The following is a 19,711-nucleotide window of genomic DNA, read 5'->3' on the forward strand; positions in this document are numbered from 1 at the left end:
AAAAGTTACATTTTGAAAATAAAAAACCACCATGGAGTAAAAGTAACTCTTTTTCTCCTCTCTTCACCTTCCCAAAGGAAACCAAACCTTCACAGATTATTTTGGCATTGATTAGGATTTCTTGTTTCACATTTGGGGCGTTTCATTCTTTTCGTTAAATATAGGAGCAGGGATAATGTTACAGTGATCTCCTCTTTGTATTTTGAACTTCCAATACCAAACTCACTTCTTTTTCACATAATTATCATAAGTGAGAGAAGAAAATATTTTGTTTTCCTGTAGACGATGTATGGAAATGGAAATGTAGTTTGCTTAGTTCTAAAACCAGGCAATGACACAGTGATGATATCAGAACAGATGTCTCCTAATGTCAGTGAGTGATCCGTAATTTAAAATAAAGGATGACAACAGTGTCACTGTTAAGAAACTTCTCTTATTATTGTAGAAACTTAGAAAAAATGAATCTTACACTACACGGTTAGCTTAAAACCTAACGCCTGAGTTCTGACCTTCATATTAAATAGGAATGTAGTCCTGTGGAATCTCTGCAAAGGAAGTTTTTGTCCACAAACACCTCCGTTTGTGGCTAAGTGGCAGGTATAAGCAAATCATCGTCCCGCCCTCTTGCCTCTTACTGTGGCATTGCTCTGAGAGCCGAAAGCTCATTCATGATCTCATGAGCATCGTTATTAGATGGATGCTCTGTTTTTCATCCTCCCTGAGGGTGACCTTTAGCACAGGGCAGGAGGCCACCAAAGGGAGGGCGGCCCAGCTTGGGGTCTAACATCGCATGGGGAGGGGTGTTGACATAGAAAGAAAGCAGCTCAGGAGTCCACGCCTCCCAAATGCGCCGTGCACGCCCTTGGGGACTAAGGCAGAGTTCAGGGCCTTGGAGGAACGCAGGAGAGTTGGGAGGGCAGTGGAATGTCCCAGGGTTATCTACAAAGGTCTAGCTTTCTTGGGGACATTTCAGCTGCAGCCTGGAAGAGTGCGCCTGGTCGAGAAGCCCTGAGTCAGGGGGCGGTGGAAGGGGCAGGAGGGCCCACGGATTCCCGCGCCCGCGCGTTCCCTAGGAGTCGCCATGGCAACGGACGCCGGGTTCTGGACTCCGACTCCCCGGATCCCGCAGCTCCGCGGGAGGCGCACGGCCACCTCCGGGGCTCCGATGGAGAGCTGGGGCGACTCGCCCGAGACAGCAGAGTGCCGAAAGATCTTCGACCTCCTCGAGTCCACGATTCAAGAATTCCAGTTCAATTCCAGGTGACTGGCGCCAGGGCAGCGCCCCGCCCGTCGCCGCCTCCCCTTCTCCGGCCCCGTCCGCCGCCTGCTGCGCCCACGCCTCCCGCCCGCGCTCCGTGGCTCCCCGGGCCTCGCTCCAGGCCCCAGGGCTGCGGTGCTAGTTCTTAAATGTGTTACTGTGTCCTAAGAGCACGGAGGCCGCAGCTAGGCTGCCTGGGTTCGAAGCCTGACGACCCTGACAGGCCCATAACTTCCGCAAGTTACTTAACTTCTCTGTGCCTTGGTTACTCACCGGGAAAACAGCCGTGGTGGTGTGGTGATGAATGCCTACTTTGTAGTTCATAGTGAACGTTAACTGAGTGAATCTCCGAAACGTGTTTAGAAGAGCGTCCTATATACATAGTACATAGGAACGTGTTTGCCAATATAATTATTTATTTATTTTTTTATATATAGTTCCTCCCTTTCATAATCCTTCTTTGCTCCCTCTGCCCCGCTTTTTTTTGTTTGAATATCGTAGAGCTGTCGTTTCTGGAAAAATGTATTTTTCTTTCTGAAAACCTTTTAAAACCGGTAAGTGGGGGCCGGCGCGGTGGCACAGCGGTTAAGTTCGCAGTTCTGCTTCTCGGGCAGGTGTTCACCAGTTGGATCCCAGGTGCGAACATAGCCCCACTTGGCAAAAACCCTGCTGTGGTAGGCGTCCCAGTATAAAGTAGAGGAAGATGGGCATGGATGTTAGCTCAGGGCCAGTCTTCCTCAGCAAAAAGAGGTGGATTGGCAGCAGTTAGCTCAGGGCTAATCTTCCTCAAAAAAAAAAAAATCGCTAAGTGGCTGGCACTAGGTTAGCTGCGATGCGGGCACTTAAAATCCCCTAAGCCAAGAGCCTCATGGGGCCAGATGGGCTGGCTTACAGGCCAGCTCTGCGCACCGGGGCAGCTGGAAGTGAGAAGAAAGGACCACAGCTGCTCTAGCCCAGCACTGGGGACTGCCCCAGTGAGGCTGTGCTGCCCAGCTCAGCCTCCCCAGCTCAAGTGGGAGTATTCGTTAAAATGCGTCAGGTTGAGACTGGCCCGGTGGCAGCGTGGCAGGGTGGTTAAGTTTGTGTGTTCCACCTGGTGTCCCAGGGTCTCACTGGTTCAGATCAGACCTAGCACCGCTCATCAAGCCATGCTGAGGCAGCACCCACATAGCACAACCAGAAGAACCTACACCTAGAATGTACAACCATCACTGAGGTAGGGGTGGGGGCTTTGGGGACAAGGCAAAAAAAAAAGAGGAAGATTGGCAACAGATGTTAGCTCAGGGCCAATCTTTAAAAGAACAAAACGGATGAGAGTGCACACAAGACCTGGTTTATTGGTGGTTGTGAAGGGCACAGGTTGGCCATGGCTCTTGGTAAGCACACAGTGTCTGACCTGTTCTAGCTGTTTACTGATAAGGATGACTTCCTGCCCTGGATTCCTTGGCATCCCAAGGTGGGTAACTCTCCAACGAAACGCACTGGCTCGGCTCAGTGGACGGACTGACAGTGCCAGGTGCTCAGTTAATGCACGTTGCCTAAACAAAGGAACCAGTAATGCCCATGTTAATTTTTCTTCCCCCACAGTGCTAGAGGGATTGTGTTGGTGCTCTGGTATGAGAGGGAGAGATTCAGATACCAACCACGGTCCTGGGAGTTAAGGCTTGAGCAGGGCAGAGTTCGGCACAGGAGAGGCAGCAGTCTACAAGTGGACAAAAGTCAGACCTTGGTGATGTTCCAGCCAGGAAACCAATGATGAACAAGTAAAGTATATTATGAGTCAGTTAGGTAGTGGTAAGTGCTAAAGAAGAAACAGCAGGGAGGGAGCAGAGGAAATTGTGTGGAGTGGGGAGGGGGTTGTAATTTTAGATACCGTGGCATAGGAAGGTTTCCCCAAGGCGGCATTGGAGTGAAGACCTGCTGGCTTGAGGGGGAGCTATAGGGGGGACATATCAGGGGACAGAGGGTTCCAGGCAGAGAACAGGAAGCAGAAAGGAGCGGGCCTGGGTATCCCAGGACCAGCAAGGAGGCTGGTGTGGCTGGAGCAGAGAGTGGAGAGCAGTAGAGCTGTTGTCAGAGGTGAGCGGGTGCTGCCAGACAGCGTGGGACCCAGGTCACTGTATGGACTTTAGCTTTGACTTTGTGTGAGATGATTTGATGTGTTTTCAACACCACCAAGCAATTCTCCAGATTCCTAGCTGACACTGACCGGCTGTCTTACAGCTCATCTCGATTCTGACACTATCTACCTGGAGATAGCATCAGATCCCACAGGTTAAGGGTTCAGTTCCACAAGACTGCCCCCTCTTCTTTCCCTTCAGATGCCAATTGTAAGTCCGGGTTGTCATCTGTGCTTCTGATAACTGACTGGAAGTCGGAGGTTCTGTGAGCTCTTCCTCAGGTTCAATTAATTTGCTAGAGCAGCTCACAGAACTCAGGAAACCAGTTTACTTATGAGGTTACCAGTTTATTACAAAGGATGTTAAAGGATTCAAATGAACAGCCGATGAAGAGACGCACAGGGTGAGGTTTGAAGGGTCTCGAGGACGGGAGCTTTGGGGGCACCACCCTCCTGGCAAATGGATGTGTTCTTGTTCATCAGCCTCTGGAAGCTCTCTGAATCCCTTAGTTCAGGGATTTTTTATGGAGGCTTCATTACAGAGGGAAGATTGATTACATTACTCGATTCAGGCAATTAAGTCAAACTCTACCCCTTTCCAGAGGTGGGAATGGGGAGTGGAACTGAAAGGTCCAACTCTCTAATCTGGTCGGTTCCCCTGGCCATCAGCCCATCCTTAGGGGCTTTCCAGAAGTCCCTTATTAACATAAACTTGGGTATGCTTGAGCGGAGTTTGTTACAAATAACAAAAGACACCCAGTTCACGTTGTTCTGCTCGGAAGCTCTTTCAGGAACTGAGGACAAAAGACCAAATATTATAACAAAATATGCTTTCACTGCTCTTATCTAGGAAATTCTAAGGGTTTGGGGAGCTGTGAGGCAGGAACCGTGAAGACCAAAACATATATTTCTTATTATAAATCACACTATCACAAATGGGAAGCCAGGAGGGGGTTAGAGCAGAGGAATGACATGATCTGTTTATCTTCCAACAGGATTACTCTGGCCATTGTTTTGATAATAGATTATTAGGAGGATAAGGGCAGAAACAGAGAAACCAGTTAGGGGACTATTACATACACCTCAGGAAAGATGGGAGTGGTGCTAGCACTGGTTGGAGGTGGTGAGACTAGTCAGATTTCAGATCTGTGTTGGACGTAAGGCTGATGGGCACAGAGTGGGAAAGACTCAAGGGTTTCGAGCTGAGTAACAAGAAGAATGGAGTTGCCATTAATTGGGATGGAGAAGACTGAGAGGAACTGCTTTGGGGGGAATATCATAAACCTACTTCTGGACCTATCTTGGCAATGACTGTTAAACATCCGTCTAGGCTGTTAAGTTGGTAGTTAGTTATACGAGTCTTTTGGGGAGGAAAAATAATTTTCCCTCTGCCCTTCTGAGTTCTTGGCTGAGACCCCCAGTAACAGACAGAATAACAAGAGAAAAACAAACAAGTTTATTAAAATGTATACTTCATTTCATGGGAAATACCCAAGAAAGATGGGTAAAACTCCAAGATGGCCCAAGTCACCACCTTAAATACCATCTTCAGCTAAAGACAAAAGAAAAATGAGGGAGAGGGGGGCCAGTTATGAGAGGTTGCTAAGAAAAGCACAGTAAACAAGGGTAAGGTCTGTTACACATATTTAAATCGGTGCCTTCTCCATTGATAAGATCCTCTTTTGATTTAGAATGATCATCCTGGTACAGAGAGGGAGACACTTGCAAATGGAGATTTCCTTTATATATGTAAATTTCCCTTACAAGGGGTAATTTCTACTCTGTTTTCCCAGCTTCTCCTGTGTCTGCCATTTCTGAAAATAATCCTCATGCCAAAAAGGCATATTTTGGGATGCCATATTCTGCTACTCTTTGAGTCTGAAGGTCGGAAGAGAGGTCCAGGTTGGCTATCTCAGTTTTGGAGTAATTGACACAAAGATGTAGCTAGAGCTGGCAGACTTAGTGAGGTCACCTAGGCAGTGAGCATACAAAGTGAAATTTGTGAACCTTTGGGGCACATTAAAGTTGTGTGTTCTTTGAGGAGGAAAAAAGGGAAGCAGTGTTTTCCTTATTTAAAATTGAGCGGTACACCATAGTGAAAGTTTAACACACTACTGTCATTTTCTTTGACTAACTCATTAATGAGCATTTGTTAGATAGACTATTCTAGGACTCAGTGAGAAGTGTCATTGCATTCTGTTAATAAATATTAATGGATCTGTTTTCTATAATAAATTAGCATGTTAATTTTGTATCTAGTTTATTAAAAAAACATGATTGTTATCTTTCCAAGACTGTATTTTATGCATAACAACCCAGCTGTTATTCAGAAATTGAATTGCTAAGACTATAAATAAGGACCATGTAGGAACCTTGTAGCTAATTTCGTGGGATGTGGGTTTCTGTTCTAGGCAGTGGAGTTGTCATCTAAAATTAGAGACATTTGGAATTTGATGGGAAACTGAAGAATGAATCTTCATGTTTCACTTAGATTGTGAATGAGCCAGATCCTTCTAAATCAGTCATCCAAAAAGTAGGACTCGGGGACCTTGTTTTGGTGGGCCTGTCCTTACTAGGGATGGAGAATAAGAGTGTCACTTTAGGCTTATGGTTTTAGATGAGTTATTTACTCTCTTTAAACCTCAGTTTCCACATCTTTAAAACAAAAAAGTTAATATTTCTGTTATAAAATTATTGGGAGGATAACCTGCAGGGACAATGTGTGTGTTCATGCATATATCTTAACAGAGCCCATGGGACAAATTTGATACCAAACTTCTTAATCTCAAGTTCATGTGCTCCATGTGCAGTAAGCCAAACACTGAGACATCGGCACTTGGAGATGGAGAAAGAGTTACTTAAATTGGTCCAGATGAGAAGGTGAGAGCATGGGTTCCGCTCAAATCCACCTTCCCAAGAGCAGAAAGCAGGGGGGTGGGATTATACAGCTGAGGGGTTTGGCCGGAGGAGCCTGAGAGAAACAAAGGGGTCATTCCCAATAAGCCCCTGGGCAATCTGACTTCTAGGCGTCAGTGGCAGCTAGGGGCCGACCATCTGGTGATTGCAACCTCCCCAAAGGCGTTCTCCTTTTCTGCAAAACAAGCTCACAAATCCTGGAGACCCCTGAGTCACCCCTCAAGTTAAACAGGAAAACAGCAAATTGCTTATTGAATATCTACAGGTACCCAGCTTCAAGTTAAGCACTCAATAAATAAGCACTAATGTTATTTTTTAGACACCCTGGAGGATGTGACTATAAAGTTATTGAACTTGACTTTAAAATGTCATATTGTATTATTGTAATATTATGGCACCAGAACAAATAATGAAATCATTATTCCAAGATTCTAAATCACATCCTAAGAATATACGTATTTGGGGGTTTTTTGTACTTTTTTTGTCCCAGCTTTACTGAGATATAATTGAATATAACATTATATATTTGTAATAAAAACTATCCACGCTCCATAAACCTACCACCCACAATAGATCTGTTTCTTAAAATGGGAAGGAAAGAACATACATGCTCAAGCTTAATGAAAAATGAAGTTGAATAGTAAAAAGGAGCTGCTTGACATGGGGGAGGTAAAGGATTGCGTTTCTAAAGGAAGGATGAGTCACGGAGGTCTGGCAAATATGCAGTGTTGTGGAATATAAAGAAACAGGTTAAGTTTCTGTGGCCATTTGTGTTCATTACAGTGATGTGGCACTCAGCGTCCAGACAGGAGGCTGAAACCTCACCAGTATTTGAACAGGGGATAAATATTTCCTGTTCCTTATTAAATATTAACAGGGATTTTTTAACTGGTAAAAGTCAGTAAAGGTGGTAAGGAGACTCTAAGCAGTATTGTGATAGTGAACGCAGAATGCAGCTGAGACCCCCAAGGGCAGAGGAAGAGTAAACAAGGGAGGAACTAAGAACTTAGAAGACTCACACCCTCATCCCCACCAAAGGCTGAGATTAAGACCTCTTGGGAGAGGACTTGGCTGGTCACAGAAACTTGCCAGAGGCTGCTGGCTAGAGCTGGTCCACAGGGATGGCTAGTCAAGTGGCCAAGAAATGCTGAAAGACATAGGCAGGCCAAGGTTCTTTATCGAGTGGGAGAACCAAAACTTCATTCCTGAAGGTCCTGAGTTCTCAAAAGTCCTGCCTTTTTTCTTCGTTGCTGAGTTTTCCCATTAATCTTTACTATTGGGCATGGAAATGCTAAGAGGCACCCCCAGAGAAACCCCTGGGTTCCAGACATAGTCTCTTATCACTCTATTGTATACCAACAGCCCACTTGCCCCTTGGTGATCAGAATCAATCACTTCAGCCAGTAGAGTGACCCCTTTCTCTGCCTTTGGTTCAGTGATGTAAGGATCCAGATATCAGTTCAATTAAATCTCATCAAATTCAACAGAACTGTTCTTGGATTTCCAGGCAGAAGCATCCTCTCCTTGGGAGCCAAGACCTCCAAACCAGCAGATTATAATGTTGCTGGGACAGGAAGCAATAATTTCAGGAGCAAGTTATTAGGTATAATGTGAGAGGAGCCTCTTCCACTCTCATGCCTTGATTCCTGGACCAATGGCTGTGAGAGAAGCATCACAAACTGATCCAAAGCATATACTGCATCCTGTAAGACAGAACCACATCCTTTTATGGATTTGTCCCTAAACTGCCATAACTGAAACTTCAATAAGCTATTCCACCTGTAGGGGAGCTAAATTTGCCACTCTCAAATGTCGCTCTTTGGCTTGAGGATTATTTTAAGCTGATTATTTTTAAGAAACAAAAGATGTGGGAAGAAACTTTGACCTTCTCCCTCTACTGTCTAAAAAGAATTCAGATAGAGGACCCGTTCCAGGAAGGACATATCACTAAAGACAACTGTAGTATACATGTGGTAGACAAGGAGGAACCCAGCAAGACTCATTTGATCAAAGTCCTCTCTGTGTCCCCTTGTCTTTAGGTGGCCCAACAAACATTTGTTTACCAAATGCTTACTCTTTTCTTTCTTCCTGTGAATTGCCTTCCTTTCCTTTCGAATTTCAGACCTCTGCCTCCTTCTCCTTAGTCAAGAATGACAAATAGGAGCCAGCCTGGTAAGGTAGCTGTTAAGTTCGCACATTCTTCTTCGGTGGCCCAGAGTTGACAGGTTTGGATCCCAGGTGCACATCTACACATGGCTTGTCAAGCCATGCTGTGGCAGGCGTCCCACATATGAAGTAAAGGAAGATGGGCATAGGATGTTAGCTCAGAGCCAGTCTTCTTCAGCAAAAAGAGGAGGATTGGTGGCAGGTGTTAGCTCAGGGCTCATCTTCCTCAAAAAAAAAAAAAAGAATGACATATATACCTCATTTTGCCTGACTGTTTTTGAAATTTTTCATGCTTATGTGAATTCCCTGTGTGCATGTATTAAATCTGATTTTCTCTTGTTAATCTGTCATATGCCATTTTAATTATTTGACCAGTCAGAAGAACTTAGAAAAGCATAGAGGAGAAATTTCTTCCTCCCTGATATACTTTTCCATTAGGTCAGCCACTCCTGGGTGATGGGATACTGGGTGATGGGCATGAGCCCATTGCTGCACTTCTTTTGCTAAGCAATGAGTACCTTGATCAGAAGTGATACTGTGCACAATGTCATGATGGTGGAGAGGCATTCTGTAAATCTGTGGATGGTGGTTCTGGCAGACACGTTATTATGGTGAGGGAATGCAAATCCATGTCCAGAATATATGCCTTTTCCAGTGAAGATGATGGAAGAGATTCAATGTTACCAACCTGCCACCTGGTAGCTAGTTATCCCTGCTTGTTAATACTGCCATATTAGGGGTTCAGTATTGATCTCTGCTGTTGGCTAATTAGGGGCTCAGCACCTGCCATGTTCAGGCCAGCCTTAGTAAGGGGAAGTTCATGATGTTGAACTCCATCCTTGCCACCATGGCTACCATGTTCAAGGGCCATTGAGTGAGCGCTGGCGTGGCTACAGAAACTAATTGACTGATTTCCACAGAGTGTCGTTTTGCCTGCTTGATTATTGAGCACTTTCTCTGTGGTAGATGCCTTTTGATGAGCATTCATATAGGGCACAGATATCTTTATAGCCTGTGCCCATTCTTAAAGAGTCATCCACAGAACTCTTCCCCAGAATTTCTTCTAACCAGTCTCTCAATCTTGTTTCTTGCAAGTTCCTGACCATTTAGTTAAACCTTCCACAACAGCCCATAAATTAATACAGATATATAATTCTGGCCATCTCTCATCCAGAAAAGTAAACAACCAAATGTACTGCTTCAAATTCTATTTGGTGAGAGGATTTCCTTCATGGCTTCCTGCAGGGTCATATCTGAGTGGGGCTGTGAGACTGCAGGTACCCCTCTTCTGGTGGCAGCCCCATCTGTTATCCAGGCTTGAGTTTTTTTCTTCCTCGGTCAACTGGTCATACAGAACTTCCCATGAAGTCATGGCTGTGGACTGAGGGGAAAGAGGCAAAGCAGCGGGAGCTACGTGCTCCTGTAAATGACTTTCCTGCTGCTTGAGCCGGGTCTTCTATATACCCCTTCCACCTGATGAGAGATTGACGCTGCTCGTGTCCAACTTTATGGTTTGCTGGGTCAGATGAAACCCAGTTTGTCATGGGAAACTCAGGCCAGATGGTCACCTGATGACTCATGATTAGGCGTTCTGTCTCTCCCAAGGCTCGGTAGCAAGCCAGAAGCTATTTCTCCAAAGGATAATAGTCATCTGTACAAGAGGGCCTAAGAACTGCTTCAAAATCCTAGAGGTGTCTGCTGTAATTTTCGTGTTGGTGCTTGCCAAAGGATCCGCAGATCACCCCTATTTGCCATAGGCCCTTTTCAGTGCCATCACCTCTGCTGGATCATAACTCTAAGTGGGAGAGCAGCTTGCACTACAGTCTAGACTTCTCTTCCTCTGGGCTCCAATAAAAACTGACGGTCTTGCCTATGACTTGGAAAATAAGTAGAAGTAGCTCATACAAATGTATACGTTGCTCCCCAATTCTCATTTTATTGTTCATTAAGGCCTTAAATACTGGCAATTCTGACTGGGTGAAACTGGTGAAATTTGATCTTGCTTGAAGAATGTGTATGACTTTTAAAAAATAATTTATTTTGAAATAATTTCAAATGTAGAGAAAAGTTGCCAGAATAGAACTAAGAAGTCACATAGCCCCTTCACCTAGATTCTTCCATTTTTAACATTTTATCATATTTGGGGTTTTTTCCTCTCTTCTTTCCTCCTCCTCCTCCCCACCTCCGCTATACACACTCACACACACAAACACTCATATTCTTATTATTAGTAGTCTTTTTAGAACCTTTTGGGAACATATAGACATGTGCCCATCATTCCTAAGCATTCCAGTGTGTTTTTCCAAAAATGGATACTCTCCTCCAGAACCAGTACACACCTCTCCAAATCAGGAAATCAACATTGCACAACACTACCACAGGCCCCATTCAAGTTGTGGCACCTGTACCAACAATGACTCTTGTTTTCCTTTCTGGTCCAGGATCCTATCTAAGACTATTTGTGGTCTTTAGCCATCATTTCCCTTCATTCAATCTGGAGATTTCCTCAGCCTTTCCCTGGTATTTATGTCCTTGACACTTTTAAAAAGCAGACTTTGCATTCTGCAGGATGACCAGCCCTACCCAGGTCCATCTAATGTTTCCTCATCATGAGATTCATGTCATGCGTTCCTGGCAGGAATGCTGCAGAAATGAAGCTGTGCTCTTCTCAGGGCATCAGCTTCAATCGGCATGTGTTGTTCAGTCTCTTCCCCCACTGGTGCCTTAACCTTGACCTTGTTGGGATAGTGTCTGCCAAGGTTCTCTATCTTAAATTTACCATTCTCCCCTTTGTAATAAATTACTGTTTCATGGGTAGGTATTATAAAATTTCCTTTTCTGGTCTTTTTTTGTTTTAAAGATTGGCACCTGAGCTAACAACTGTTGCCAATCTTCTTTTTTTTCTTTCTGCATTTTCTCCCCAAATCCCCCCAGTGCATAGTTGTATATTTTAGTTGTGAGTCCTTCTAGTTGTGGCATGTGGGACGCCGCCTCAATGTGGCCTGACAAGCGGTGCCTTGTCCGTGCCCAGGATCCAAACCAGCGAAACCCTGGGCCACCGAAGTGGAGCGCACAAACTTAACCACTTGGCCATAGGCTGGCCCCCTCTTTTCCAGTTATATCAAGGTATAATTGACATATAACATTGTCTAAATTTAAGGTGTACAGTGGGATGATTTAGTACATGTATATATCATAAAATGATTACCATAATAAGGTTAGTTAACACTCCTATCACCTCACACAGTTTTTTGGAGATTTTTTTTGGTGAGAACATTTAAGGTCTACTCTCTTAGCAACTTTCAAGTATACAATGCAGTATTATTTTTTATTTTATTTTGGTGGGGAAGATTGGCCCTGAGCTAACATCTGTGCCAGTCGTCCTCTATTTTGTATGTGGGAGGCCACCATAGCATGGCTTGGTGAGGGGTGTGTAGGTCCATGCCTGGGATGCAGAACTGTAAACCCCAGGCTGCCGAAGTGGGTTGCACAAACTTAACCACTATGCCACCGGTCCAGCCTACAGAATAGTATTATTAACTATAGTCACCATGCTGTACATTAGATCTCTAGAGCTTATTCATCTTAAAACTGAAAGTCTATACCCTTTAACCAACATCTCCCCAGTTTCCCCACCCTCCAGCCCCCGGCAGCCACTGATCTACTCTCTGTTTCTACAAGGTTGGCTTTTTTAGATTCCACATATAACTGAGATCATACAGTATTTGTCTTTCTCTGTCTGACATTTCATTTAGCTTAATATCCTCAAGGTCCATCCATGTTGTCACAAATGGCAGGATTACCTACTTTTGTATGATGGAGTAATATTCTGTTGTGTGTATATACTGCATTTTCTTTACCATTCATTTGTTGATAACACTCAGGTTGTTTCCATATCTTGGCTATTGTGAATAATGCTGCAATGAAGATGGAGGTACAGATGTATCTTTGAGGTAATGACTTCATTTCTTTCAGATATGTATCCAAAAATGGAATTGCTGGATATATGGTAATTCTATTTTTAATTTTTTCACAAAATTTCCTTTTCCTAATCAAACTTCCACTGGCCAGCCTTCACCATCATTGATTACTCCCATCTTAATCAGTCACCTCTTGGTGTTGCCAAATGGCAATTCTCTATTTTCGTCATTCTTTTCTACATTTATTGGAACTTCTCGTGTTCATTTATTTGTCATTCATTCATGCCTATCAGTATGGACTGCTGGATTCCTATTTTATTCAATAGGTAACTATTAGATACTTTCATCATTTATTTTGATGCTCAAATTGTCTTAGATATAGCAGCAGGCATCTCTTCAATCTAGTTTTTGTGTCATTTTCACATGTCCCTATCATTTCTTTTTGCATTTCCTTGTTTTCTGGCATAACAATAGGTTCCAGGCTCATTTTATACTTTTGCTGTGTCAGCTTTGGAATCAGCCATTTTCCAAGGAGCTCTGGTTCCTTTTAGTGCAGGATGGTATTTAAAAAACAACATCTGGGAGTTTGCTGTGCTCATTGCTTCTAGACTCTCACATGGGACAGAATTAGAAACAAATGTATGTAAATATATGTACATATGTATGATATATGTACACATACATATGCATATATATGTACCTATAACTATCTATGTATATAATTATAAAATCATGCATTCATACTAAAACTACCCATTCATCTCATTGTCTCAGGGAACTTTCAACCTACTCCTTTTCTTTTCTTTTTCTTTTTTTTTTATTTGAGGAAGATTAGCCCTGAGCTAACATCTGCTGCCAATCCTCCTCTTTTTGCGGAGGAAGACTGGCCCTGACCTAACATCAATGCCCATCTTCCTCTGCTTTATATGTGGGATGCCTACCACAGCATGGCTTGCCACGTGGTGCCATGTCTGCACCCAGGATCCAAACCAGCAAACCCCGGGCCACCAAAGCAGAACGTGCACACTTAACTGCTGTGCCACTGGGCCGGCCTCATAACTTACTCCTTTTGTATGTTTGTAATATCTTTCCTGGGACTGAAAAACTTGATTTCTATCATCTTCAGTACATTCACTTATTTGTTCAATGTATCCGATCTCGCAGCCATACTGGCTGTCTCCTCTGCCTGCTGCCTCTGTGCTGCCCCTGTTCCCCCAATTGCCCTACATCCTTGGCCTCTGGAACCGTTGGCCTTCTTCTCTGCATAGCTCCCAACCTTTCCCATCATTGAGGATTTGACCCATGTCATTGACCACCATGTTGATTCCTCCACTCTGGGAAGGGAAGGGAATGGAAGGGAAAAGAAGATGGAAAAGAAGGTGATTACATAGGATCTTGCTAGGTAGACCACTGGGGATACTGTATCTTGGCTGAGGGTACTGCCGGTGTACAGCTGTATTTTGGGAACATTTGACAGGAAGAGGTGTGACAGGTGAGTATGGTACTTGGGGTATACACAATGAGAACTGAGACTTACTGTTCCCTCAGAATATATAACACTTTTTCTATTTACTCATTTACTGGCTGTCTCTGCCTTTAGAATGTAAGTTCCACGAGAACAAAGACGTTACCTTGTCCACTGCTGTTATCCTTGGTGCTAAAGATAGCTCCTGGCTAATAGTAGGTACTCAGTTTTTCTTTGTTAAATGTGTGAAGCTCTGACAAGTATTTTGCACCCATATTTTGGAGGTCAGAACAGGAAGATTGAATTTAATTCTCTTGGGCACAGAAAGGCTATCAATGTCCTTTACATCAGGATAATGACACAACCTGGGTTTTGGTCAGATAGCTCTAGGGACAATGGGAATGATAGATTAAAATGACACAAGTTTGGCAACTTGCAGTCATTTTAGGAAACCATTATTATCTATATTTTGTGGGACACTTGTTCAGAAGTATAATGAATTATTTTTATTTCATGTTTTAAAAGATTCCCAAATGTATCATAAAAGAGAATTTCTTTAAAAGTTTTAAAACACATATTCTAGAAAAAACATTACCACATGTACAATTTGTCATCAATAATAGTTGTCATCTTTGAAAAGTACAAAGAACATTTTCCCTGAAGTTTTATGTCATCACCATTTAAAAATTGGTTTTCTCCTATTTGTTATAAACTACTTTAAAAAGTATATTTAAAAAAAATTTTTTTTTGAATAAGATTAGCCCTGAGCTAGCATCTCCTGCCAATCCTCCTCTTTTTGCTGAGGAAGACTGGCCCTGAGCTAACATCCCTGCCTATCTTCCTCTACTGTATATGTGGGACGCCTGCCACAGCATGGCTTGCCAAGCAGTACGTAGGTCCACACCCGGGATCCAAACTGGCGAACCCCGGGCCACCGAAGCAGAACGTGGGAACTTAATGGCTGCGCCACTGGGCCGGCCCCTGTATTTTTGAATTTTTGTCATAATTGATCATATGATTCATTCATTTTGTATGGTGCAATACATTATCATACTTAATTTTAAAACAATTATAATTTGGTGGTGATTTTCACAAGGGATTTTTAAAAATGGTCATAGCTTTTAGATAGACAAAGCCTTAAATACTGACGATGGTTTCAGTTGATTGCTATATCTTAAGTCTTAAAACAAAAAAAGACATTCAGTACAACAAGCATTTACGGGGGGATTTATGGACAGGTCCTTGTCAAGGACTCTACAGTGTTTGGGATCTTCCCCTTCTCACAAGCTAATAAATGTGCACGTCACTGTTTCATGGCTGTTGGCAGAAGACACAACTCCTGGGTCAGAGACAAAGGACTCTATCGTCATGGCAGAAGCAGTCTCCGGAGCTTCCTGTTCATTTGTGGTGATTCCTCGTGCCCCTAAGTACCACCGGGGTGACACGAAAGACCTGTCATGGATGGCTGCACACACAGCGAGCTGCCCTACAGGAGAGGATCCTGAGCTTGGGGCATTCACCACTTTCATAGTAGGGAGCAGCCAGCCTGCTTCTTGGCAAGAGAAAGACGTTACCTCATCCTTCAGAGTTGCTCGCTGCAGACACCACTCTGAGGACTGGCCCACGGAAAGAGTGGTCAGGGCTTGTCCTTCTCAGCATGCCCAGAAAGACTATGCACGGATGCTCAAAGATGTGGAGGCTGCCTCTCCCCACAGGACTGTGTTAGCGAGAAAAAATGTACGCTCCTAAAGTGAGTTAGACCAAATCCAAAAGATAATTTTCTGTGGAAAAACACCAGAAATATTCACCGAAATTGAGATATAGAACGTTAGGAATGCCCCCTCCCCGCCTGGATGATGCTGTTGACAAGCTCTGGCGTCAGAATAATATTGAGGAGTGTGTGGAAGGGTGGTTGAAAATTTAGTGGGATGAATTGAAAATCATTATTTGGAGTATTAAAAAGTTTTTAAAAATTAAATTTAGTCTTTCTTAGTTGAATATTGCTATGCTTTCATAGTTTTTTCCAAATATGAAAAAATTATGATATTTGAAAACATAGGAGTGATGGTTGTTACAACCACCACCACAACAGCAATAATGGCTAACGTTTCTTAAGGGCTTACTATGTGACATGCTCCATTCAAAGTACTTCTAAGTATTAACACTCTAATCCTGACAATAACTCTATGAAATAGGCGCTATTATTTTCCATAAGAGGAAACTAAGGCACAGAAAGGTTAAGTAATTTATGTAATGTCACCTATCTATGCTTTTAGCTGCGGTTGACTGGTGAAAGTCTCACCAGTTGGTGCATTTATTCTATGACATTCCACGAAGACCAGAGGTAGGACAGGTTTCAGAGCTAGTGGAGTCAATGGCTAAACAGAGTCATTAGTCAGAATGATTTCCATCTTTTTAAAAGCTCGTCATCTACGTACTGGCTTTGCCCTCTGACTGGCCCCTCCTGTCATCACCAGATGACTTGGCATCACTTCCACATGTGGCCATGTCCAGAGTCACGGAGGAAACCTCTCCCCTGGTGCCCTTGTGAAGGAGTATAAAAAGCTTTCCCACAAGCCCCCAACAGATCTTTCCTTGTGCCACACTCGCCAGAACCAGGTTCCACGCCCACCCGTGAGACATCTGCCCAGAAGGATGGGATCGCAGTGTGTTGAGCTGAGACCAGACAAGAGCTGCCCTTGGCATTGGGAACATGAGCACCCTCCCTGGAGTGCTGTGGGAGATACAGCTTAGGGTCTGCCAGCAAGTCAAAAGAGGTGGGGGTTGCCATGGGGTGCCCCCATCTGCTCCAGCTGGTCAGCAGACAAGGGAGGGTAGAAACACAGACGCTCCGTCTTTGGAGCCAGACCTGAGAAGTCTGCTAATTCTACTTGGGTTTACATGGTTTTCTTTTTTTAGCTGACATTTCAGAAGCAGATAGTTGTGGTAAGGTTGATCAAATCGACAGAGAGAGTGCATCCAGAAAACTGGTCGCCTTATTACTGTTGGCGATGCCTGTCGTTATGGGTCCATAGGAGGAGTTTACAAAAATACTTGCTCCTGGCCTACCAAGATTTTTTCATGAACTGAGTTTGAAAATTGAATACAGTACCGTGGTGTATTATCTTAAAGAAGCAGCTCTCAAACTGTTTGGTTTCGGGACTTCTTTGTAGTCTAAAAAATTATTGGGCACCTCAGAGAGCTTTGGTTTATATTCTATCTGTTCATAGTTACCATGCTAGAAACTTAGAAGGAGAAATTCATTTAAAATAATGATAAACCAATTCTGTGTTAATATAAATAACATATTTTAAAGAGAACCAAGCTGTATTTTTCAAAACAAAAACTTTAGTGAGACTAGTGTCATTGTTTTACATTTTTGCAGAACTTTTCAATGCCTGGCTTACTGGAAGTCAGCTGAACTCCTGTGTCTGCTTCTGCCTTCAGTCTGTCATGCAGTCACATGACCTGCGGCCTCTAGAACACTCCACTGAACACTTGTGAGAGAATAACAGTGGCAAAGGCAAATAAAATCTTAATATTATTATGAAAATAATTTTGACCTTGTGGATTTCCTGCAAGAGTGTTCTGGAACCCCAGGGGTCCTCAGCCCCTACTTTGAGAAGCACTCTCTTAACGTATTTTGTGCAGTTGCTAGTGCATAGTTTATAATGGCTTCAAGCAGTAGCACAGGTAAAATAGTAGATAAGATATTAAAAGGAGGCTCGTAAATTGATCATATCTCAGAAAATGGAAATAGATGATTATCAGTGCAGCCATGTGCCGTAGTCCAAGAAATCTGATCACGCAGGAAAGTCCTGGTGAAAACCCCAAATCATGAGCAGATAGTTCAGAAGTTTTGTCACTTCACCGATCCCTTTGAATCTTGAAAATATGATATGATTTACACAAAAATATGCACACTGACGCATACTTTAGGCAATATCTATTATGTAAAGCACATTTAGTCTCCATTTTTTTTTTCAGACTTAACATTTCAGATGATTTGAAGGTTGGCTTTTTCAGCACAGACCATGCTACTCAAACGGATTCCAGCGAAATTTTTCCTTTAAAAGAGTTGAGTTCCTGTACACAAAAGCTGGTACAGGTAAATCTAGATTTATCTTGAGACTTCTGAGATAATTTTAGACATTATTTGCCTTTACGACTCCTTCCTTGACAGAATTGAAATCATTTAAAATTTAAAAGATTAGCATCTTTTACAAATTGAGTTGGATGACAGTTGCGTTTTTAAAAGTTATTGCTATAAACTACCCCTTGTATTTATGTCATAGTTATGTCATGCCTATATATGTTAACTTGTTTAGTGAAGTGTTTTGTTACTTTCTTTACAATTCCTTTGACATTTGTGAACATTTTCTATTTATGATACTTTTGAAAAATTATAAAATATTTTTGGTGTATAGAAGAACGTAGAGAATAATATAATGAATAACTGTGCTACCAACCATACAGCTTTGTTAAATCTTGACATTCTACCACATTTCCTTTGGATCTTTTTTATCGTAAAGAAACAGAACATTTCATATACATTGGATATCAAGGGTTGTTATTAAAATTCCTAATCAATAAAAGTGCCACATAAGGTAGCATATTACCATAAATACTTTTGTGTGCTTTGCTTCTGTTTTTTCACTTAACAATATAACTTCGAAATCGTCCCATATTGGTACAAATGGAGTCTTATCACCTGTTTCACAAGTACGTCATATCACAAAGTGGCATCATTTATTTAAAGCCTCTGCTATTGATGGACATTTTGGTCATTTCAAATCTTTGACTGTGATGAATAATTCTGTATGTACTCATATGCCAGTAAATCTGTGGTGTAAATTCTTAAAAGTGGAATTTCTGAGTCAGAGGATGCATGCGTTAGTCATTTTGAAGGATGTTGCCAAATTGCCCTGCATTGAAATTATACCAATTTGCACTCCCACTATTAACTTTGAAGGTGTCTCTTTTCCTCCCATATTTGCCAATTTATTGTCTTCTTGTATGCCTTCAGAAAAGTTTTATAACTTTATTCCTTTGCAACTAGATGTATCCAAATGGCTAAGTTCTGGTCAGTAGAATTTAGATGGCAATGTTGTGTGGCAGTTTTGGGGGAACCTTTCTTAAGACACTACTTACATGCACTGTCTCCCACTTTGCTTCCGTCTCCTCCTCTCCTTCCTTCCTTCCCTCCTTCCCTTCCTTTCTTTTCTTCCTTCTGTGCCTAGAACATGGATGCCACCATTTGCGTCACAATTTTTGAGGAAGTAGTAAGAGTAGCAAGTACTCTGAGCAGAGTAATAACATAGAAGGATCTTAGGTCATTGTCACCACTGATTTCTGTCATTTGATTTTTTAATACAGCGGAACCAAACTCTGATACAATATGCTTAAATCAGATTAAGGATATTTCCCCTATTTCTAATTAAGAGAGGGATTTTTTAAAAAAACATCGTAAATGACTGGATTTGAATGCTTTTCATGGCTCTATGGAGATGATCAGATAGTCATATGGTTTTTCTCCTTTATTTGATGATGTGGTGAAATTCAGTTTTTGAATAGTAAACCTGGAATGAACGCAACAGGACCATAACAGTTGTTTTTGAATTTCTTCATTGTTTGCTATTATTTTACTAAAGATTATTTCGGTCTTTGTTCATAAGTGAGATTGTCCTATAATTTTCTTTTCTCCTTATATTGTTGTTGGTACCAAGGTCATAGTACCTGCATAAAATGAGTTAGGAAGTGTGGAATAGTTGACATAGATTGGAATTATCCATTTCTTCAGTGTCTGTTAGAATTTGCAGGTAAAACTGTCTGTGCTTATTTTATTGCCGTTGTTGTTTTGTTATGGG

The 19,711-nt window shown here is 42.5% G+C and overlaps 1 protein-coding gene across 10 annotated transcripts in view; it reads left to right on the top strand.

The window, feature by feature from the left end:
• Positions 1–733: 733 nt before the first annotated feature.
• Positions 734–19,711, top strand: part of C30H10orf67 (chromosome 30 C10orf67 homolog) — a 145,208-nt gene continuing 126,230 nt past the window's right edge. For 6 of the 10 annotated variants that reach the window (XM_070600794.1, XM_070600798.1, XM_070600795.1 and 3 more), the window contains exon 1: positions 734–1,260. In XM_070600794.1, the coding sequence (XP_070456895.1) occupies positions 925–1,260 (336 nt within the window). In that variant the 5' untranslated portion in view covers positions 734–924. Of the gene's footprint in view, positions 1,261–17,831; positions 17,953–19,711 lie in introns of all 10 variants that reach the window. The other 4 variants (XM_070600796.1, XM_070600801.1, XM_070600797.1 and 1 more) reach the window with 1 other exon arrangement.

This window comes from Equus przewalskii, chromosome 30, assembly GCF_037783145.1.
Source record: "Equus przewalskii isolate Varuska chromosome 30, EquPr2, whole genome shotgun sequence".
NCBI lineage: Eukaryota > Metazoa > Chordata > Mammalia > Perissodactyla > Equidae > Equus > Equus przewalskii.